The 23,839-nt window shown below is 40.4% G+C and overlaps 1 protein-coding gene across 1 annotated transcript in view; it reads right to left on the bottom strand.

The window, feature by feature from the left end:
- Window positions 1-23,839, bottom strand: part of DOCK2 (dedicator of cytokinesis 2) — a gene marked incomplete at both ends in the record, with an annotated part of 397,682 nt that overhangs the window by 247,421 nt on the left and 126,422 nt on the right. Inside the window, one exon of the mRNA XM_084243050.1 lies at window positions 10,644-10,792. Within this exon, the coding sequence (XP_084099176.1) occupies window positions 10,644-10,792 (149 nt within the window). The remainder of the gene's footprint in view (window positions 1-10,643; window positions 10,793-23,839) is intronic.

A 23,839-nucleotide genomic window follows, 5' to 3' on the forward strand; every position in this document is an offset into this window, starting at 1 on the left:
TTTGGGTTCCCACTTACACTTTTTCCCCATCCCAGGAAAGAGTTTTTCTTGTCCTCATAAGGGAGGGAGCCAGTGTGGAGAAACTATCATGTATTTGGCTATAGACAAACTCCCCTAAACTTTGATCATGGCAGAAAAGTAATATTAAAGAACATCCAAGAAAGTATTTCTAGTTGGTGCTGATGGAACAGTACATATTGGATTATTCATTTAGTAATCATAAAATTAATCTATAGCTTAAGTTTCCAAGTGGATCTCCTGAGAACAACTGACCCAAAGACCACCTGGTAAATTAAGTCAAACCCTTCACTTTCCATGCCCACCAAACAAAGATCTGGTGACATTCAAGCCCCACACAGTGGCCTAGGAATTATCTCTTGGGCCGTCAATCCAAGAGAAATACTGTAGTTGTGAGGGCCTAGACAGCAGGACAAGCTTGTTTGTTTCTCCACATTCCCATGCCCCAGAGCCTTGTCCTGGGTTAGTGTGCACTCATACTGGTGGGAGATTACATTATCCTGACAGGCTGCAGCAATTAATAGGGTGGGATTCTGTAGTAAGGCCAGTTATTTGTGGATTTGCTGTTTGAACTGATACAGAAGAAAGGACAACTCATCTATCAGCATCCTTTCTTGCTGGAACAGGTATACAGATCTTCCTCTACTGAGTCTGGGGCTATGTCATGATAAACTCATCATAAATTGAAGATGCCATAAGTTGAAATAGTATTGAATACACCTTGTCTACTGAACATAACACACTCAGGATACTTAATTAATCTGCATCAGGGCAAAATCACCTAACAAAAAGCCATTTTATAGTAAAGTCTTGGATAGCTTAGAAAATTAATTGAATACTGTGCTGGAAGTGAAAATCTATCTATAGAGTCTTTCTCTTGTGCTCTCATGGCTGACTAGGGACTGCCCAGTATCAGCGAAGAGGAATGTGCAGCACATTGCTGGCCTGGGGAAGATCAAAATTCAAAAATTGAAGTACAGTTTCTGTTGAGTGGATATCACTTTCATAACATCATGATGTTGAAAAGATGTTGAAAAGTCATAAGTTGAACCATCACAAGCAGGGTACCATATGTACTTTAGGGAACTGCTCCTGTGCATTCTTTGTGAGGGTTATCACTTAAGTACTTCAAAATAAGCTTAAATTTTTGATTTTTGGAAAAAATCTTGAATTTATAGAGAAGTTGCAAAAACAGTAAAGAGTTCCTATATACCTTTCACCCAGATTCCCTGGTAGCTGGTATCATTACCAGAGCACAATTTTCAAACCAGAAAATTCATAATGGTATAGTACTATTAACTAAATTATAGGCATTATTCTCATTTTTCTCCAGATTTCATTCTAATGTCCACTTTCTGGCATTTGATCCAAAATAGGATGGCACCTATACTGGATAAATTGAACACTCAACCTAGACCAGAGATACATAAATATGTTTTATTCCTCATGACAATTCTTATGCATTGGGAATGATTTCTTTCCTAGTAGTATTGAGAATTTTCTCAAGTACCCTCTGATCTGTATGTGACATGCCTCATTCTTTTGTTTTCTTTCCGTACCTTAACATTTGAAGAGCACTACTCTTGTTATTTTGTAGGACATCCCTCAGTTGGGGTTTGTTGAGTGTTTGCTCAATATGAGGTTGATGTTAGGCATTTTGGGTAAGATTCCCCATATACGTGGTATGGTGACCTTCTCAGTACTTCATGTCCAGGGCAGCTTGATACTAATGTCTGTCCTTCCTGGTCATGTTCCCCTTCATCATTTGGTTAAGGTGAGGTTTCTCAACTGTAAAGTTACTAACTTTCCCTATGTAATTAAAATGTGGATACTTCGGGGTGATTCTTTGAGACAACGCAAATATCCCATTTTTCATCACAGCTTTGCCTATTACTTTTGGTATCTGTCCATGGCTCATCCTTGAAACAATGATGACCATGGAGTTTTGCCTAATCAAAAATGAACTTTCAGCAATCATTAAGTCCTATTTAAGGACTAAAGGTAAATGTTTCCGGGCCTCCCTGGTGGCGCAAGTGGTTAAGACGCAACCTATGAAGTTAACCGCAGCCACTGCAGCATGAGTTGGATCCCCAGCCCGGGAGCAACCCACAGGGCGCAGCAGGCTTCTCCTGACTCGCCAGCTGTCCCCTCAGCAGTATATTTCTTTTTTTTCTTTTTTTTAATTTTACATATTTTTTACATGATTTTTCATTTTTGCACAATGTATGCATTTTTATCTTGGTTATACTGCCCGCACAATTCCCACCTCCCTTTGTTTTGATCCCACTTCCTCCTCCCGCTGCCCTGTAGTGTGTCTCTGGGTTATAGTTGCTTGTTGATTTTGATTTTTACTTTATTATAATTAGTCTTTTTCCTGGTCCCTTATTTAGGTTTTCTAAATTCCTGCTATGAGTGAGACCATCTAGCATTTTTCTTTTTCTTTCTGGCTTATTTCACTGAGCATGATCCCTTCCAGCTCCATCCATGTTGCTGCAAATTGCATGAGTTTATCTTTTTTTGATTGCTGAGTAATATTCCATTGTGTATAAGTCCACATCTTCTTGATCCAAATCATCTATTTTTGGCCATCTGGGTTGTTTCCAAAGGTTAGCTATTGTAAACAGTGCTGTCAGCAGTATATTTCAGTCAATATGCCTGTTCTGTTCCCCACTCTGTCTCTGGTGGATCCTCTCACCACCACACCTCTGGCCTGTACCCCCATTCTTGTATGCATAAATAAATAAATCTTTTAAAAAATAAAATAAAGGTAAATGTTTCCTGAAGTGAAAGATAATCTCCCTGTCAAACCTGCCTTTTACACAGCTGTGTGGAGTGAGTGTCTAGTTTAGGCATTGCTAATTCATGTCACCTGAGTCACTGTCCCCACCACCACCACCCCCACCCACCTACAGAAGGAATCAGCTTCTCACTTGCCTACTTAAGATCTCAAAATTCTCAACACTACTAGGAAAGAAATCATTCCCAATGCGTAAGAATTGTCATGAGGAATAAAACATATTTCTGTATCTCTGGTCTAGGTTGAATGTTCAATTTATCCTAAAATTACCTCATCCCCAGAGGACCCTCCCTTTGAACAGTCCCAGGGGATCTTTCAGATCTAGAGTCACTGGGGAAAAGAGACATGCACAGGCAGTTCCCTTGGGCTTTGGGGTTTTTCTTATTTGGGGCAATTCCTTTGAGTCTCAAGTGTGGTGTGCTGCTAAATATTTATCAATTGGCTCTCCAGGATAGAAATGATAAAGGCCTGGATAAATACGATGAATGCAAATTCTGTATTACATGCAAATATGATGCATGCAAATTAGTTACTCCTTATCTACATCATACCATTAAACACAGAACTGTAGCTGGGAAGAGATAGGTAGCAGCAGAGAATAAAGTTTCTTCATAGATGTAAATAATGTTAAGAATATAGATAAATACACGAAGTAGTAAGGTAATTAGGAAGTGATGAGTTTTGAGTGTTAATAACCTTTGATTTTAATATAGCTTATTTAATTTTATATATGTATATAAATTTGTAATAATAGCAGTTATTTATCACCCAACTCTCAAGATTCCTAAATATTTTACATTTGGTTCTCATGAGATGGTGTGAGCCAGCTCCATCACATCACCTCACACAGTGATTACCCTGAGCCCTGAGGTTCAAGAACACTCAAAGAAGCCCCTGAAAAGGTAGGTTGACACTTTTCTAAATACCACTGGGAACCCTTATGAGGACCAGATCCCTGCAAGGGACAACTTTGCTCCAGAAGCAGCATCTGCTGCTTCTTGGCAAGCCTTCCATGGAATCTGCGAGGGCTCCAAAGCATCTGGCTGCTACCAGGGCTGGTGTGAAAGCTGCCTTCATTGCTAATGAGATGCAGAGTCCTCCCCAGGCTCAATACCTGTTCCCCATTCTCCCAAAAGGCCACTTAGCCCTCTACTATAGTTAAAATAATTATAGGGATATGTTAGAAGCAAGGAGTAGTAAGAAGAAGAGGATAGACAAGAAAGGCAAAGTCACAGGGTTGAGTAGAGAAAACAGGTCAGTACAGTACTGAATGTTTTCACAGATGTTTTTGTTTACTGTCATTCTGACCCATCCAGGGAAACAGCATCTTCCCTTCTTCCAACAGATTTCATGACTCTCCAGCTAATAATAATATTTCCCAGCTAGTAAGAAGCAGAGCTAGGATATATCTCCAGCTCTGCTCGCCAATATGGCCCCAGGATAGAGTAGAGAGCGCATGAGAGGCACTATCTGAATGTTTGTGGAATAGACACAGGAAAGGAGCTTGATCTCAAAGCTTGTGCTCTGACCTCTACCAGGGAAATGGTGCTGGTGAAAGTGCTTTCAAAGGGTCAAGTGTGATGTGCAGTGGTAGTGGGCAATGTGGTTTATGAGGCTGACTTGGGAGTGAGATAGGTATTTCCTCCCAGGCTCTGCCCTTTAGAACTTTCTGAGCTGAGTTAGGACGTCACCTAGACTCTCTCTGAGGCTCAGATTCCTCACTGGAAAATGGGGATAATAAGTTCTACCTTGACATGTGGTGACCACAAACAAACAATTATGGTGGAGAAAGCACTTTCCAGGCTGAAAGGTGCTGGGAAAGAAAAAAATTCAGTTTATCACTGTCCATGAAGTGACAATGTCATTCCACTGGCCTGGGAAGGGCATCACATTTGACCCCATGGCAGCAGAGGAAGAACAAGGCCCTTGGAGACAATGGAAAGTGTAGGATTCTCATCTATTTCAATGTTAACTTTGGGTCTTAATTAGCTGCTCTGTTTGGAATTCACCAGACAAAAGAATTTCAGCAAGCTTTCTCTCCCTGTTTTTTGTTTGAAATATGAAGGAACAGATAGGTTAGAAGAAAACCCTGCTGCTTTTGCACATTGGTATGGATTCCCAGGAATTAAATGGTAATACAAAGAGGCAGCAGCAGCCTCCCTTTAGCCCTTCATAAGGCATGCTGCCTGGGATTATCAGAGAGCCCAGAACTCAGGTGGCCATAAGGGGTGCATTGGGAAGACAACGAAGCACAGAGGCAGGTTAAGCTTCTTTCCCACAAGGCAGGTCAAGGACAGTGCTGGACCAAGATGATCCACTATTCTAGACCAGTCCCTGTGAGTGTCACGGTCCCTTCTGCACACATGTGGACCCTAACAGAGCTGAAGATGCCAGTGCCTTAACTGTTAATGCTGATCCACTTTAAAAGCAGTGCATGAGTGTGAGTGTATATGTGTGTTAAAAAAAATACATGCATGCAAAATCACACATGCATATTCAACACATTAGACAAAATACCTATAGCAGATGAGGGAAGTAGGAAAATGAGAATGGGAGATGGGAATAACAGTTAGGAAATAAGTACACACTCGACAAGGGAGGGCCTTGCAGAGGTCAATGACAGCAATGTGTCATAAGATGATGTGATAAATTCAACCCCTTCATGTGACATCCAAAGAAGTCTAAAAGAACAATGAAGATACCTTCCTAGCACTCAGAGCAGAAGACCTGAAGAAGAAATCAGACCTTGCTGCTGAGTCTCAGGCAAAGTCATATTCATTCTATTATTCATTCCTCCAACAGAGAGCTTCATTAGCCAAGCATTGTGCAGGTGGAGCTGCTGTAGGATTGAGCTCTATTCTTGGGCAGACAGGGCCACAGAGGATGACAACACAGGTGCTAGGAAGAGCAGGAGGAAGCTGTTCCTAGGAAGACAATAGCAGAGTGCAGGAGAGAGTTAGAGAAGGTTTCCTGGGAGAGTGAAGAGTGATTCCTTCCTAAGGCAGCCCAGAAGTGCAAGAATATAGTTTGGTGCGGTGAAGGGTTGAAAGGATTTTAGTGGAGCAGGAGGATAGGATGATGAGTCAACTGGAATTGGCAATGGGTGAGGCCTGACGGCCTAAACTCAGTGAAGTCAGGACAGCCAGGCTTGCACTTGGAATGCTGGTGCTCAGCATCTGGCAGGGGTATATACACAGCAAGGGGACCCAAATCAGTCACTGCTGTCATACAAGTCGAAGCCCAGTTACAGAAAACCAGAAAACGATGCCCTTAATTTAGCTGGGTTTGGGAAGAGAAAAAGAGGACAAGCAATTGAGAAGATTTCAGAAAAGAGGTATTATCCGAGCTGAACCTAAAAGAGGTTTAGAATTTTGCTGGCATAGAAAGAATGGAACTGAGGACATTGCAAGCAAGAGAAAGAAAAACATGAGCAAAAGATTTGCATGTTGGTGTCTAAGTTGATGAATAAAAATATCAAAAATCCCAAATCATTCATGACTAATAAAGAGCCTTGGTAAAAATCCCCAGATTTAGTCAAATAGTTATTTTTTAAATAGCTGATTCTGAGCGTTCTCTACCTCTGTGGCTCCAGCTAGCACCAACCCCTCCACAGAATTAGGAATGTTTACCCACTTTATGATGGCTAAGCAGGGTTTAAAATGATGACTCCCCTTTCTGTTAGAGGAAAGAAATGTAGAAACGAAAACATTGTTTTAAGAAGGGGGGTGGGAAACCAACTCCCTCTGGGTCTGGCACAAAATTAAATTTTATGAGTTACTCAGCAGCAAGCAAGGCACAGAAGGAAGCCAGTATGAAACTGCCTTTCAAAGTAACTGCAGTTGACAACTAAACTCCCTCAGCTAGGGGGAGAAAAGGAGTTAATAGAGGCAGAAGTCAGGCTTTCATCCTTCACCTGAGTCTGTTCCTTTCATATGCTAAATGCAGCTCAGGCAGTCTGGGTGAGAGAACTCAACACTATCATTAAAAAAATATCAGCACCCAGGCTGAGGAGGACATTTGCCCCTGAGTCATATGCCACCCAGGGTTACAATGGATAAGGTAATAACAGGAAAACATAGCTTCCTCATGCCAGACCTGCTGTGTGGGCTGTAATTACCCAAACAAGGACAATCTACTAAGACAAGCATCCTCTCACAACCCCCAAGAGCACAATGCCCCAGTTGATGTGGTTCTACCCATAGGCGAAGGGTTCTGGCAGGTAGACAGTCTATGCTTGGCCTGGGAAGATGTGTTGTTCCCTGGCCCCAACAACAACAACAAAACAGTGAAAAATGGACAGTTAGGCTGTTATCAGCAGGGAGGATCCAAACAATCAGGAGAAAAATCCAGGACATTTAGTCTGGGAGCCTTTTTTATTTTTCTTCCAATTTTCTAGTTTTGAGAAGTTGGTGCCTGTGGAAACCAAAAACACATCCAATGGTCTGGCTTTTCAAAGTCAGATATCTGCATAGGCTGTGTCCCCACACCTGCCCCCAAAATGAATTTATGAGTAGAAATGATGTATTTAAAGATTTTGCCACTATACATTTTATTAAATGCCATCTTGAAAGATTCTAGACTTTATGAGCTGGAACGTGCTCTCCAGTTAAGAAGGTAAAGGACTGGGGATGAACCCAAATGTTCTTCCATTTCCAGCAACGCTACAATGAAAAAGAATGAGACTGCATTACAGTGATGGTTCTGAAAGTGTAGTCCCTGGACCAGCAGTGTCCACATCACCTAAGAATGCATTTGAAAAATAAAATCCATCAGAGGCCTGTTTTAACAAATCCTCCGGGTGGTTCCAATGCCTGCTCAAGTTTAAGACGTGTGCTAGAGGTGTGGTTCTCCACACTGGTTATCTGTTAGCATCACCTGGTGTACTTTTCATTGTGCTGTTTTAGCCAACTCCAGGCCAATTAAATCAAAACAAGCAGGACCGGCCTAGGCACAGCTGCTTTTCAACAGTTCTGCAAGTGATGCAAATGTGCAACCAGTGTGAATAGCTGCTATCTACTAGACCAAGAGCGATTTAGATTGGATACTTTTGGACCTCTGGTTTTCAGCTTAATGGCTACTAAATGGATCTCCTTTGTCAAAGAAAACATAAAATTCCATCTTCATGAGCTGGAAGGGCAGAATGTGAAGCTGGAGGAAAGCATCAGAATCTTGTATCAAAATCAATGGTAATAATAGTAACTAATAGCTCATCCAACAGAAACGATTGCTCACCCTGGGGAAGGGGGGCTAACCCCCACAGTCAGAAGTCAGTGTGAAAATGGCACACTCAGAGGCAGTAAAAGTGACACCACACCTCCCACACACCTCAAGTCCAGATGCCACATCCCCCAAGGGGAGCTCAAAGCCTCCCACTTACATCTCAGCTTTGAAGCCCCATGTACTGAGGGTGTGTGAGACCTCAGCTCTTCTCACCCTGTCTGAAGCTACTGAATGTGCAAAATGATGATGCCTGTTAAGGCAGAGCTTAAGGGGTTCATTCCCTTGGGTTGGGCAGAGTCGCAGCATTGCAGCTTTACAACTGAACTGTGAACTGGGGACAAACCTTTTATCCAAAACAGGAAGCTGGCAGTTAACCCACTATGTGTGTTCCTCAAACTGGGGTCCACTGGCATAGTCCCAAAGGTCCAGGATATTTTCCCTATTAAAAGGGATTTGAGGGCCTCCCCGGTGGCATAGCAGTTGAGCGCTGGGTTGCGAAGCTGCCCGCAGCCTCTGCAGTGGCGGTTTGATCCCCGGCCTCAGGGCGAGGGTCCCACATGGCGCAGATCTCTTCTGCCTCCCGCTGCTCCCCTCAGCAGTGTATTCCGTCACTCTGCCTGTTCTACTCCTGGCTCTGGCTCTGGTGAATCCTTTCACCCTCCCGCACTTCTGACTGCACCCAGTGCTTGTATAAATAAATAATCTTTTAAAAAAAAATGTTATTTAAAAAAAATAAAAAAATAAAAGGGATTTGAGCATAACTAAAATGCAAGAAACGTTGTAAATTCTTCTCAATAGGCAGCAGCAACATTCTTAGGATGTTTCTGGAGACAACTTTCATGTCTCTACACTGTAAAAAAATTTTAAAGATCAAGTAGCAAAGACTGGAACCATTTCAACAGCTGGCAAGTGGATATCCTTATGAAAACAGAATCACCCTGACATATAGAGTAAATCTTGAGTTTCCAAGATTTGGGGTATTGTATTTTCTCTCCCTTTGTAACACGGGTGAGGATAGGAAGGAAATGAGAAGAAAAAGAGCATACTTTTGTATTCCCAATACCTATGGTTATACAGAGTTTAGAATCTGATAAACCTGGATTTTAATTTTGACCCTGTCAATTATTTGTTGGCTGGTCTTGAATATTAAGCATACAAATTTCAGGTTTTCCATCTGTAAAATGGGAATAATAATACTTAGCACTTATCAGGATAAGCAGAAAGAAGCCATGGATTACCTTTAGCACAATGCCTAGTAAACAGCAAATAAAGGAGCAGTTGTGATCATTAATTATTCATCCTTGGACACTCAGCTGACTTTGTGTATATTTCCTTGACAGAAATGCTTACCTACAGACACACACTTACAAGTTTTGTATTTGCAGCTCCAGAACTTACAATATGTATCTAGAGCTTAGTCATTATTATTGTAATTGCTCATTTACAGGTCTGTAAAGATTGTCTTAAGGAAAGAGACCATGTCTTTGTAACCCCAATGCCTCAAGCACACTTGATCCATCATATGTATTTTGAATGAGTAAATGAATGAAGGAAGCAATCATTCACTTACCTAGTAACAAGATAAGAAGTTAAATTGGCATGGTAAAAAATGAAGAGATAGAAGAGGAAACACACAATCATGGTTGACTCTGGATATGAACTGCAAAAGAATATTGCTTTGCAGAATTTTTGAATTTACTTAATCACAGATAATCCTTCTCTGAGAACTCTCTAAAGGAGGGGAGAGGGTCAGGGATGGTATGCTCATATAATACTTAAAAAAGATTTATTGGTTGGTTGTGTGTACACGGTCCTCTGGAACCAGCTCATCTAAAGACAGATACCTTCCTGACATTACTCAAGGACAAAAGAAGCAAAGTCAAATCAAGAACCCTTATCTTCCTCCTCCATGTCCAAAGAATTCTAGGCCTGAATATAAAATATCGCCTCTTAATCTTTACAGTGGTCACCACTCCATCTTGCTTACCATCTTCTGTAGACTCTGCCTCTCAAAGCCTCCACTTATTCTCAATGAGACTTCCCTTTTGATTCCATCCCTGCCTAATCTCTGAAAGATGACTGTCAAACATGTATTGGTAGCACAGCTATAGCCATCTCCCTACCACCACACCACTCCTCATCCATTCCCAGAGACTAGATCTGGAACATATGCTCATCCAGGAAGTGTCCTAACCATTTCCATGGTCATAGGAGATAAATGGAGAAACAAAACTCAATGAATCAGTTGAGAAACAGGTAAGATTGTTGTTTTGGTCACACGCATAGGAACCTCCCTCTCCTAACCCTGACAACCAGGGTTTTAGTCAATGGAAAAGTCATCTAAAAAATATGCAATATGTCCATAACTACACCCTGAGAAAGCCTGCCTGACAAGAAATATGGTGACAAAATGCTACATGCTTAACAACAGTCCCCAAGTCATCTTTCACAACTGTGGGAGTTAGTCACAGAAAAGTAGACCTGCTGAGCAAGCCATTGACTTTTATCTTTAGACTGCAACTGCTATTCATCAGCATCAATATTTTAGAGTTTAATCAACTCAGCCCCAGTCTGAGTCCAGAACATCTACATCATCATGAGGACTTACCGCATCCTGACAGCTGAGGACCTCCAAAATGCTGTTGAGTAATTCAACACAGTACTTCTTCTCCTGGACCTGGTGTTGCATCTCGTCCTTCTGTTCCAGTAGCTCCTTCAATTCTTTGGTGATGACAGGAAGCAGAATGTCTCGGCATTCTGGAATGAAAGCAGTTCAGAGGCATTTGAGTTTCCTCAGTTTTGGGTTTCTCTTCTTTTTTAACGATAATTTTCACTAAATAAATAACTCACAAATATACTCTGTTTGTAAAAAAATTAAATATTTAAGATTAGGTTAAGATTTTCTTAGGGCATCATTCACAATTCTGGCACTTCCCCAAGCCCCACTCTGTAGAAGCAATCAGTTATTTTTTATTCTCCACATATGTGTGTTTACCTGCATATAAACACATACATGTATGTTCATACATGTATATATGCAGATGTACCAGTATACAATATGTAGTATCATTTTGATTTTCATTTCAGTAAGTCATATCATACTGTGATGATAAACCTTCAAGATCCTTTCATAGACACGTTTCACATATGTATTAATATAAAACATACAATTTTGTTTTCATTTCCTTTTTATAAAAGGTGACCATTTTATTAAAGAGAACAACATATGTATTGTTCTGCATCTTGATTTTTTTCACTTACCAACATTTCTTGGAGCACTTTGTATGTCCTTACCTACAGAGATCAATTTAATAATTTGTAACAGCTTTCAGCATTCTTTTATGGGTATCTTGTATTTATTTGCCATACTCTTTGATGGACATTTTTCTTTAAGATTTATTTATTTATTTATATAAGAACCGGGGTACAGGCAAGATTCACGGGAGGGTGAGAGGATTCACCAGAGACAGAGCAGGGAGCAGAACAGAGAGCAGAACAGACTGATGAAATACACTGCTGAGGGGAGAAGCGGGCGAGACAGGAGAGGTCTGTCACGCCATGTGGGACCCTTGCCGGCCAGCCGGGATTGAACCTGTGCTGCAGAGGCTGCAGACAGCTTCACAGCAAGCGCCCAACTGCCTGTGCCACCAGGGGAGGCCCTGATGGACATTTTTCAATGGCACAAACAGTTTAAAAATGAACTCTCTTACATCTTTGTGCACAGTAGTTTCCATTTTATTTTTTTTCCCTAACCATTATTCTTTATATCCTCTTGTCCTTTCCCCTCTCCCTCCCTCTTAACTTGAGAGTCCTCATGGGTGTTTGTTGACATCCACTAACTTTTGGAAATAAGTTACTTATTGAATGGATGCTATGGAAATGTCCAGTATATATTTTTTATTTCTCTAACTTGATTTTCTACACACAGTCTCTCAAGCTCTCTCCATTTTATTGCAAAATGTTACATTTGATCCCTTCATAGGACCAAACAGTATTCCACAATGCAGATATACCACATCCTCTTTACCCAATCGTCCATTGATGGACATGCAGGCTGCTCCCATGTCTGAACTATTGTAAACAATGCTGTTATGAACATACTGGAACATGTATTTTTTTTTTGTATTGATGGTTTCATATTCTTTGGTTAGATGTCTAAGAGTGGGATTGTTGGTATTACTTTCATTTTAAATGAAACTTTCACTAAGAAAGGCATGTCTCCTGATATTTCTGTCTCTGAAAATTTCCAGAAAGTTCTAAAATCCTACACAGTTTTGTTTCTATATTGGTCTTGAAAATGGGAAAACTTGAGCAATGCCCCCAAAATTCCAAAAACTTTTCAAGTCATCCCCACTAAGTTATTTCTTGAGCTGAGATATAACTCCTATATAACAAGATTTAACTTTAATTTAATACAAGAAATAGGTAATGGATATCTTTTATATAGAAGTCTTTACATTTCTGGAAGCACAGAGATAAGATGTGGTTCTCACCTATTAGATACTTGAAATCTGACAGCGATTAGCAGTGAAAACCAAGAGCAACGGCAGAAGATAGAATGAGATAAAAGTGGGAAAAATTAGAGAACATCTTTTGTTCTGTCTGCCCAACATATGTGCTCCCTTTTACTGGCATGACATCCAATTTTATTCTGAAGAGCCACCTGCTATGAAATATAACTCTGGGGACACTTTCCTAAGGATCCTTTACCTTTTCTAGTCAAGGGCTAGACACATAAATTTAATAACAATAATTGCTGACATTGTGCCAGGTACTGTTTTAAATATCTAACATAAATATCTTTTTTTAAAGATTTATTTATTTATGCATACAAGAATGGGGGTACAGGTCAGAGGTGCAGGGGGAGAGAGGATTCACCAGAGACAGAGTGGGGAACAGAACCGGCAGATTAACTGAAATACACTGTTGAGGGGAGCAGCGGGTGAGTCAGGAGAGGTCTGCTGTGCCATGTGGGTACTCCCTGGCCGGGGATCGAACTCATGCTGCAGAGTCTGTGGTTAGCTTCATAGGTTGCGTCTTAACCCCTTGTGCCACCAGGGAGGTCCCTTGCGTAAATATCTTTAATTAAGCCTCCTAGTGACACCAGGAGGTAGATTCTATTATTCCCCATTTTGTTGATCAGGAAACAGAGGGATTTGCCCAAGTATACAAAACCAGTCATTGATGGATCTGATCTAAGACTACAGTGCCTGTGCTCTTAATAACTATATGAAGAGAATAGTCTCTGAAGGTCAACTGTCCTTACAACAGTACCCCAAGAAGGCTGCCCATGGTGTTTGCTACTTCCTCTCCTAGAGCTGCTCTGGATTTCTCTTCTCTTATCACTGAGACTTTCCTCTGATTCTAGCTATTCCTCTGATGAATGACATTCTATGTAATACCCTCTAACTTTCAAATATATTTATTTTTATTAAAACTTACCAGAATAGATTTCTATTGCTTGCAACCAGAGAATCCAAATGGTAGTTATGAAATGTCATGAAAGTTTCTGAAGGGAGAAATATTCCCTGATTGGAAGGTTCACAAAAACCTGTACAGGTTCTTTTAAAGCTGTGTCTCTACTCTCAGAGCACTAACCTCAGTTTGCAATTAACTTCTAAATAGTTTAATTAATTAATGTCCATTTATTCCACCAAAGTATAATCTCCAAGACAACTGGACCAAATATTTGGTACCTTCCAGTACCAGAATCATAGCAGTAATTCTATAAATCTTGGTTGAATAAATGAAAGAAGTGTCATTTGAGATGGTCATTCACAAGTACATAATATTGCCACAGGAAGTATAGAGCTTAAAGAATAGAGAGTGACTTAAAGTATACAAACTAGGGTAACTGGAATAGTCTTCTGGAAGTATAATGCCAGGAGATGACATGTAAAAGGAAAGTTCTAAAATGCAATAGAAGGTGTTAGGTTATAGTTGTATGGAGAGATGCTATTGTATGTAAAATTTTTGATTCCACATGCTTAAAATTATAGATGAAGTACTAGACCACAGGTTTAATGGGACTGGATTTGGACTCAAGAAATCCTTGCCTTAATGACTTTTGAGAGTACAAGATACTAAGTTATCCATTACCTCTGTTTAGAGAGATAAAGGGAAAAACAGGATAATATTTACATATGATTACTGGATAATTTGAGTTAAATCTATACTTAGTCCATATCTAGTTACCATAAAATTGAGTCCTGTGCAGATCTACCTATTAAAAATGGTAGAGAAATCTTCTGCAATGCTTATTCAGAAGTTTATTTTAAAAGTTATCTTCTAAACTGCTATTTTGTAACTTTGAAATTTTTGTTGATTAGAGGAAATTATGTATGTTAGAATGCTTGTTAGAGAAAAGCTAGAAGAGTTCATTCAATATGGTAAATTCTTTGTCATTGGAGGTGAATGACAGCAATTCTGACTTTACTGTTGCTACATATTTATACCCAACAAGATAAAAATTGTGCATTCTCTTGTTAAATAATGATTGTAAATTCTTACTCTTCAAAAATTTAATTTTGAGATATAAATAACAGCTCTAATAAGGGAATTTAAAAAACAACAAAAAGTCTTGTTCTTCTAGTTCTCTGAGTAAGAGGAAATCAACAAAAGTTGTGTTTTAAGGAGATTGATGTTATTACACTATACAGGGTAGTTAGAGAAAGGAAAGCCCCAAGGGCAGAGACCAATGATAATTCTCCTGCAGTAGTCCAAGTGATGATAAAGAAAATAAAATTCTGGGGTTCACCTTCCTACATTCCTAACTTCTAACACCATAGTCTTGTCTTCTGTTGATAAGATCTTGAAGAAAGATAATGTGAAATAGATCAAGTTTGGCCAGTGGTCTTGAACTCGAAACATAAGAAGAAAATGTTTCGAATCCTAAAGTGCCCTTGCTAATTCAAGGTTAAAAACATTTAAAACTCTCTCCATTTATTAAGTGTGTTTACTAAGACCTATAGGAAAGATATATGCAAAGACAGAGGACTCATCCATTCAGGAAGTTCACTAACTCATTCATTAATTTAGTCAATCTACTACATTTATTAAACACTCCTATTTTGAGATGAAGTTGCCCAGCTATCCCAGCAAGAGAGTCAACTGACAACTGACAGCAATCTACTGTCTTTACTTCTTTGAGTGGCCATAAAAAAGAGCTGTGTTGTAATTTAATCAGGTTTTTCCTTGACAGTGTATTTTGTTGGTTAGATCCCCAAAACATAGATATGAACCAAGGGAAAATGATAATTGATAGATTTTAGGTATTAATGATAATCTCCTTGTGAAGTCACCAGACTTGTAGCTCTACTTAGAATAGAACTTAATTAGATTCAGTAGATTCTCATGAATGTCTGGTAGTGAGCTCTCCATCTCTAGAAGTATTTAAGCTGTAGGTGGCTGTCTACTGACAGGTATGGGTGAAGAGTTATTCAAAGTATCAGATAAATGATGGGTATCAGAACTGAATGATGGGTAAGACCTCATCCAAAATTCTATGATTCTATAAAATCTAGGTTCAGAAGAAAAGGCAAGGAGGAGGATATTTGCTAGGTGGAAAGAGTAGACATGAGCATTGTTTATAAACCATTGAGGTTGTGGTTGCTGTGGATCCAGAGCAGCAATGGTTTACCAATCCAAAAGTTGTCTACTTTACAGATAATCAAAACCAACATCCCCACAAGATGAAGGCTCTTGGTGCTGAGAGTCAGCAAGAATTCATCTGAGGAAGCCATTAATCACATGGCCTGTTTTTCAGAAAGTATTTTACCTTCTCCTTTACCATGATTTCTCAGAAATGTCTGGCTCCTCTGCTTGGAGATGAAATAATTTTTCTCATTTATAATTGGAGCTGTGAAATTATATTATCTGTAAAGCTTCAGGAAATAGCATTTCTAAATTGTGACTTGATTGTCAAGCAAACAAACACAAATCGTTTGAAAGACAAATATTGCAGAGCCTTAAATCAATCTTTAGAGACAGAGGCAACAAGCATAAGTCCTGGGTATCTGATGCCTGACAAAGGCTGGGAGATCTGCCATCAGGTGACAAGTTCACATTGTAATTCAGACCAGGCACTTACAAACCCACAGAACAACTCTGTATTTTCATAGAGAGGAGCTTTTCTAGTTCAATTGACTGCAGAGAAGAAAATGCAGCGATTCTGGACTCTGTGCCCTTCAAGAAAGTTTTGTCCTATGGGAGACGGTGCTACTACCTGACTTCATAGCTCTCTTGAAGTGTGAACTGCTTGTGCAATAATTTCATGACTCAGGGACATTTCATAGAAAATGGTCCTTTTCCTTGCCATCTTCTCCCCAACAATCAGCTCCATGTAAAGAGCAAAATGGAGATGCTTTGTCTACCTTGAAGAGCTACTCTGGGGGTGTATTAGGCAAAAAAATACCACTACTGACTCTCCCTCAGTTCTAGAATGTGGTACATGCAGACTGATGTATAGGTCTTTGGATATAACGCAAGGTCCACAAAGAGAAGCTATTACCTCCCCATTTCCTACCAAAGCAACAGGGATATGGGAATAACAAAAAGAATCACTGTTAAAATGGATGTGGATGAAATAGCATCTATAACCCTGCTAGGGAAATGCATATCCACCTACAGCCCCAAGTATATCCTGGTTCTACCACCAGATGGAAGAGACCTGAATATATTTTTGAACCTTCTTTTCCTACAGGGAGGAAGTTTAAACACAAGCAACATGTCTGTTTCCTGATTCATTCACATCCTCAATGCAGTCACCTGGTTTCTAAGCCAGCCTGCAGCAGACTTCACTTGAAATTTCACTCCACTCATAGCCAGCCCTTGCTTTGTCACTAGAGCAGGTTAATCGACTCTTCAATCCTGTTCGATTTTCCAGAGGCTTTTAGGTGAAATTCATTCTACTTTGGCCAAGTTCTTATTGACTGAAAAGCAAATTCAGCTCAGCTCAGCTCTCTTGGGAATGAGAAGGAATTGCGGTTGTCAAAGTTCCCTCTGCCTGCCCTCAGGTTCTTTGGCCAGCAGGGAATACCCCTCACTGTCACCCCAAATCCTCCTGGGCTAGGCTAAGTTTTCTTCTATTTGGTTTGGGGAGTATTTGCCGATGTTAGAGGCTACTTGGTTCAATCAACTAGGTATGCAGGAGGACCACTGCAGACACAACTCTAGTCTGACAGATAGCAATTTGTTCTCACAACCTCCTCCTCCAGCCAGGGCAACACAAAGAGAAGTAATTCCACCCACTGGGAAATCAATAACTACCCACAAACTTCATATTCCCAATCAGGTTACAAGCCTTTCACAACTCTACTAGGCTTTTCCCCCAATGCATTCTTCAGCAACACTACATGATTCACTTTTTACCTCCCCCAAAACATGCCTAATTACAATATCCAGCATCATTACTAACTAACTCCTCCTCCAGCCTGCCTCTACCATGATGTACACTTCCACTTTATGAACACTGAGGGCCAAAATATTTAGAAATTTTAGAACTCAGCAATGCAACTGCAAACATTCTCTTCAGGTATCTTAGAAGGATGAAAAAATAATCAGGCAATAAATCCCAAAGAAGAAACATTCTTCCAGAAGTGTATCCTAGGTATTCACTTAAACTCCCAACTACATTATTGCTTTTACCATACATCCTTTATATTTAACATAAAACATGATATTGCATTAAGCCTACAAGCAAATGTCCTGTAATAAGTTGGTATTTGCCATTCAGAAGCACAATGACAGCAGGAAGTTAGATTGCTATTTTAAGAGAATATGATGGTTTGTGTCCAAAAACTGTCACTTTGACTATGGACATATTTTGTAATCTCTAGCAGTCTTATGCACCATACTTATATCCTTAAGTACATGGATATTTATCATATCAGACACAGTTCTCATGGTATCCAAAACAATTTAAGATTATATTAAGTATCTGAGGTTGGGTTCCCTAAAAGCAAACTCTGGGTTTAGAACACCCGGTATACTAACAGGGTATCCAAAACAATTTAAGATATTAATGGCCTGAGGTTGAGTTCTCCAGAAACAAACTCTGAGATGAGGGTCAGGTTTATGTGATTTATTTATTAGGTGTTCTGGAAAACACTAGAAGGAAAGCAGTGCCCATGATAGGAAGGAAACCAGGCAGTGTACCAAAGCAAGCAAACATTTCAGCCCCCAAGAGGGCTGGTAACAGTTTGGACCACAGTGACAAAGCAGCCAGAGTATTAAGCCCCTGGGGATGGACTGTCTGAGGCACAATGGATACTCTCAGGACACAAGTAAAGGGGCCCCTGAGTGGAGGGCAGCCCACTGTCCTTTGTTGAGAGAAGAAGTACTTGTAGAGCTGTCTTGTGCAGAAGTGACTGTGGATCTCAAAAGAGACAGTTACAGTCCGGGGAGCTGGTCCTACAAAAGCAAATACCAATAGCTGTAAGCAACATGGTTAACTGAGTAACTTGGGCAAGAGAGTCTTGGGGGTGTGCAGGAAAGACCTTTACACATGGGGCTATCAAGAAGCCTCTACGAGGCAGAGACACTTGAGTGGAGAACGGAAGGGAAAAGGGAAGAGCCTAAAAGGGCCTCTAGGGAAGCACTGCAGGCATGTGAAGTCTGGGGTGAAAACTTTCATGCTGAAGGAATCGCATAAGACAACTGGGAGCATAGCATGAGACGACAGACTTGGACAGTTTGGCTGGAATCAGTTCTCACTGGGACCTGTGGGCCATGATAAGGAGTTTGAGTAATAAGTAAAGATAAACATATTCTGATTTTGTATTTTTAGCAGAGTTGGAGAATTCAAGAGAAAGGCAGGAAAACACTGAGGAGGCTTTTTGTAAAAGTAAAAAAGAGGTCTAATATATATTGAGCCCGTACCTTCAACCAGCTGTTATCTCTGTGAAGAGCTGTATCATTATACCTATTTCACTGATGTGGAAACTAAAGTTCAGAGATGTTCAGAAACTTGCCTAGTATCACACAGTGGCAAGGCTGGGATTTAAAACCAGGAAATGTGATTCCAGAGCCCATGTTTACATCCTCCAAGCTATCCGGCCTCCTTACCACAACAGTGGAGGGGAGAAAAGATGAAAGTTTGATTAGTTTGCAGCAGCAGAGACAGCCTTGAGTTGTAGTTTGGAGGCAGCATTGACAGGTGATGGATTAGGTGTGATATATATACATTTTCAACATTTGAGTGAAAGAACAACAGATTAATTTTAGGGGTTATCAAATTAGGATCTAATCATGGCAACCATTTTTATTACCTCAACTATAAATAATGAAAGACTCCACTCATATTTCTCCTACATTGTGAAGTAGCTGCACAAATGGCCTATAACCATGTCTTCTGAAAGTCATGAGGACACAATCGGTGATTTCTGACAGGTCTTGCACTTCCAGCTACCCCTGCATATTTTCTGAGATTACTTAAATGCCATTGCTAACCAGCCTCTACCCTGCCAGCTCACCCATTAAACCTTAACCCAGCTCTGTAGAAAGTAGTTTTAGGAAAATAAATATATGGCCAACTGAGTCATGACCCACAATTTGATTTGTCCCTAATGCTTAGAATGATTAATTTTGCAATGCCATGCCAGATGAGCATGCCTCAGCATGCATCTCCCCCACCTCCTAACCCTGGCTAATGTGAGGAGCAGAAGATGAAAAATCTTGGGGTTTAATCAAGTGGCCTCTGTACTAGATAATCTGAGCAGTCTTTAAAGGAGGATTCCTTTCAAAGCAGTGTGCTCCATTTCAAATTCACGCAAGAGGAGAAATGACTCAGGGAGCTTTTTGACTGTAAAGGGTTGTGTCTTACATGCTTTGCCTCCATTTGGTTCCAATTCAGTGACATCTGGAATTCAAATCAATTTATAAGCACTTAGGATGTCTATTACAACAGTCAGTTCAACCCATATTCCTCCAGGGCTTATCATTCCTGACCCACAGTCTCTCCTCTGCACTATGCTACACAGAATTCCTTAATCCCTTCACCCTGGCCCCTAGCCCCCTCAAACAATTTCTCATTTCCACTTAGCCAGGAACTCTTTCACCTTTAACTCTTTCTGAGCTAATCAAATAGGTTTTCTCAGCAGTTGGAGGCATTATAAAACATACTTTAATAAAGGACAGAAATCATTTTTTCTAGAAATCTATTGGGAGTGACAGGGAGTGGGAGAATGGAATATCAAGTATAAGAAATGTTTAATATATGTTGAATTTCTGCTGGATTCCAGGTACCATATTGGGATTTTATTTAATCCCTACCCAAACCTGGATATTTTGTTTTCCCCAAGTTACAATGAGAAAATAAGAACTCTGAACAGTTTTCTCAGGTGACTTAGTGTGACCACAACAGAAGCAAGATTTAAGTGCAGACCTGACTGACTCCAGTGCTCACGAGGGAAGACAATTACCCCCCAATTCCTGGATTCTGAAGCTTGAAAGCAGCACTTTGAATTAGTTAGCACCATTAAGCTGGCCTCAAATAGAAAATTCAAGACAATGAGTGACTGGTTTATTTAATGGCTAGTTGTTTTGCTTTAGTAAGAGTTACAGTTCCAGGGGAATTAAAAACAGACAAAAAAATTCAATCCTAGAATTAAAAAATAAACTGTGTTCATCAACTCAGTGATTTACTTTTCAGTACAGCCACTCCTAGTTTTTGAAATTCAACTAACCATTTATTCAGATATGATAGGTTGTGCTTACCCATTTCATTGCAACTGGTAGCAAATAACAATCATGATCTTCAAACTGTTCAAGATCTTTCCTTGGATGAAATAAGAACTTGGGCTGAAATACCTACTCTCAATCAAATTGTCTTCTACTGTTCCTAACACAATGTGTGACAGTGTAATCTAATAAGGGGAGGTTGCATGCTCCCTGCCCCACCCAACAAAGGGTAAATATGAGCATTGGGAGAAGCTGAGCAGAAGCTAGAATGGACTGCAAAGATTTAAGGAGAAGATTTGGTGAAGGCAGTAGAGCAGAGAGCTGTGAAGAAGCTGTACTTGCTTCTTGGCATTGAACTTGCACCAGGGACTTGAGGAACATGGAAGGAGACACTTGAAAGAGATGTGGGAAGTTGACAATGGCAACCTTTATTTTGACTTGTACTTTGATTTCACTCTTTTCCTTTCAGACTTGTCTGGCCCCTTCTGCCCCTTTCTTAGGGTTCCCAACCAGAAGGTGCCTGAGACATGTGACAAGATTTTGGGCCTCAGTGGCCCCACTTTGGGTCAACCCTGTTTGGGCATTTACCCATGAGGGGATGGGTAACTTTGAATGTTTCATTGGGAAACTATTATCCTTTCTCCTTTCTTTCTCTCTCACTCTTTCTCTCTCTCTCTTGCTCGTATACTAATTCTATTAAAGTTCTTTTCTATTAAACACCAAAAGTATGTTTTTTTCCTTATGCAGTTGATGGCAGAACCTACTTAGTGTTGCAAGTTTGGGGGTCTAGGGTGTCTCTCAGCCCACCCACTAACAAATACTGATCATATGGCAGGATCCTGATAAGTGCTAGATGAATGAACATTTGCTATTTCAGAGAGAACCCTCTCTACCTACACTGAGGGCAGCTGTCAGAATCAGTACCCTATTTAATGTTGGGTTATTTCAATATTTGTGATTCTGTGCTATCTTTGAGGAATCCAGCTGGCAATAGCTGAGGATTGGGGAGGGGTGAAAAAGGAGGAGAACCATGTGTGGTTTCTTCACCTTTTTAAAAAAAAAAAAAAAGATTTATTTATTTATTTATACAAGCACTGGGTACAGCCAGAAGCGCGGGAGGGTGAGAGAATTCACCAGAGTCAGAGCGGGGAACAGAGCAGGCAGACTGACAAAATACACTGCTGAGGGGAGCAGCGGGCGGCAGGAGAGGTCTGCACGCCATGTGGGACCCTCGCCCGGTGGCCAGGGAGCGAACCAGGGCTGCAGAGGCTGCAGGCAGCTTCGCAACCCAGCGCTCAACCACTACGCCACTGGGGAGGCCCGTTTCTTCACCTTTAATCCTCCTCTCCACCATCCAACAATCCTTGTAGCAATATCTTCCCATCCATGGTGACTTTACTCTGTCATGGAGCAGATACATAAGTGTGTAAACCCCAGGACCAACAATCTAGGTCTGAATCCCATCCATACTACTGAAGGCTTAAGTGGGCTCAGACAGGTCATTTTATCTCCCCTCCTCCAAATATGGGGATTAAAATGCTTGTTTCATAAGAAGATCCAAACAAAACATCACACATATCCATTTGAAGTTATTAAGTGTGATGAGGTGTGAGGATCTGATGCAAAGCCTAAGAAATTTTCGAGTCCAAAGTAGGGCATATTGAAACTTCAGTTTTTCAGCTGTAGCTAACTTACACACCTGACAGAACACATGGTCCAAGCAGGTTGGAATGAAATGGACTCCAAGTTATTATCTGCATCATTCACACTTTTGTCTGAAATACCAGACTCAGAGAATTGAGTTCTGAGAGGCAGTTACATGTTGAGATGATTGGGATATATGCCTTCAATTTTCATGTTCTCTTTGGTATGTGCATAGTCTAAGGATCACTCAGGCAAGCTTCCTCTGAACATCCTTTTACATTTCGTTTTGCAACTTAGAATAATAATGCCACTTAACTAGCAATCGTCATGCTGCACATGAACGATCCTGTACTGCTGCCATCACAAAACTTACAAATACCAAGGAGAACAAAAACTTACAGCAATGTTTTGGATCAATATGAGCAGCCAGTATTCCATTTCTGGGAAAAATGCACATTAAAAGCCTCTTGTTTACATTTTAAGACTAACAGAGGGGCCCTTCATTTCAGAGAATTAAATGAGAAAATTCTCCTGGATTCAAGCATTAGCAAAATGGAATCGTGTAATCGTTTCCAATCATCATCTGATTCTCTCCTTCCCTCACCTTCCCCATAACAGCTCCCATAAAGGAGTGTAGGCTGGGTCCCAGACATTTAAAATCTAGTGTGCTTTATTGTAAAGGAAAACAGAAAAATGAATGATATTTCAAACAAGTGGAAGGGTTGGAAGGAAACTTCAGAAAGGAAAGGGGAGAAATCTCGGCCGTTTTCCCACCTATAAAGAAAAATAGAAATGAAAACAATTTCTCCTTCTGGCCTGATTTTCTTTTCTAAAAGCATTCAGCTAAGAAGATGAAGAAAAGAGAAAGCCCTGGGAATAGGGGGTGGGCAGTGGGGAGAGGGAGTGGCTTTTACCTGTTTGCTTTCTCTATTCAAGTTACAGAGCCAAGGAGAGCCCTTACTTGGAAGGCCCAAAGTAAAAGAGAGATGAGAAATGAATCACACACTTAGGCCTGATATTTAATGAGGGATCTAAGGGGCCCAGTTTGGACTTTAAAGTTAATGAAGAGGAAGCAAGGGAAAATGTGCGAAGGGAGGAAGTAAGGAGAAGAAATATCAGTGATAGGTAATCACCTTTCTATAAAAAGTAAGACAATAGATGGCCCTTACCCTTGGGGCAGTTCAAGCGCAATAAAGAAAATTGATAGGGCAGTGTGTGTGTGTGTATGTGTGTGTGTGTGTACACGTATAATGAAACATAGTGTGTTTCCATTTATGTTCAGTTCCTGCCAATGAGACTCAAATTATACTCCTTCGAAATTGACTTTACTATTTTACTTGTGGTGTCATGTGTTACTGTAATTGTTATTAGTTATATATATTTATTCTATGCTACCTTAGTCCAAAAAGAATACAAGGGGAGAGAAGATGCCAATATCAAAGCTAATCTTGGAGTTCCGGCTGGCCACAAAATGTGGCTCTT

This window comes from Talpa europaea (genome assembly GCF_964194135.1).
Source record: "Talpa europaea genome assembly, chromosome: 9".
Lineage (NCBI taxonomy): Eukaryota > Metazoa > Chordata > Mammalia > Eulipotyphla > Talpidae > Talpa > Talpa europaea.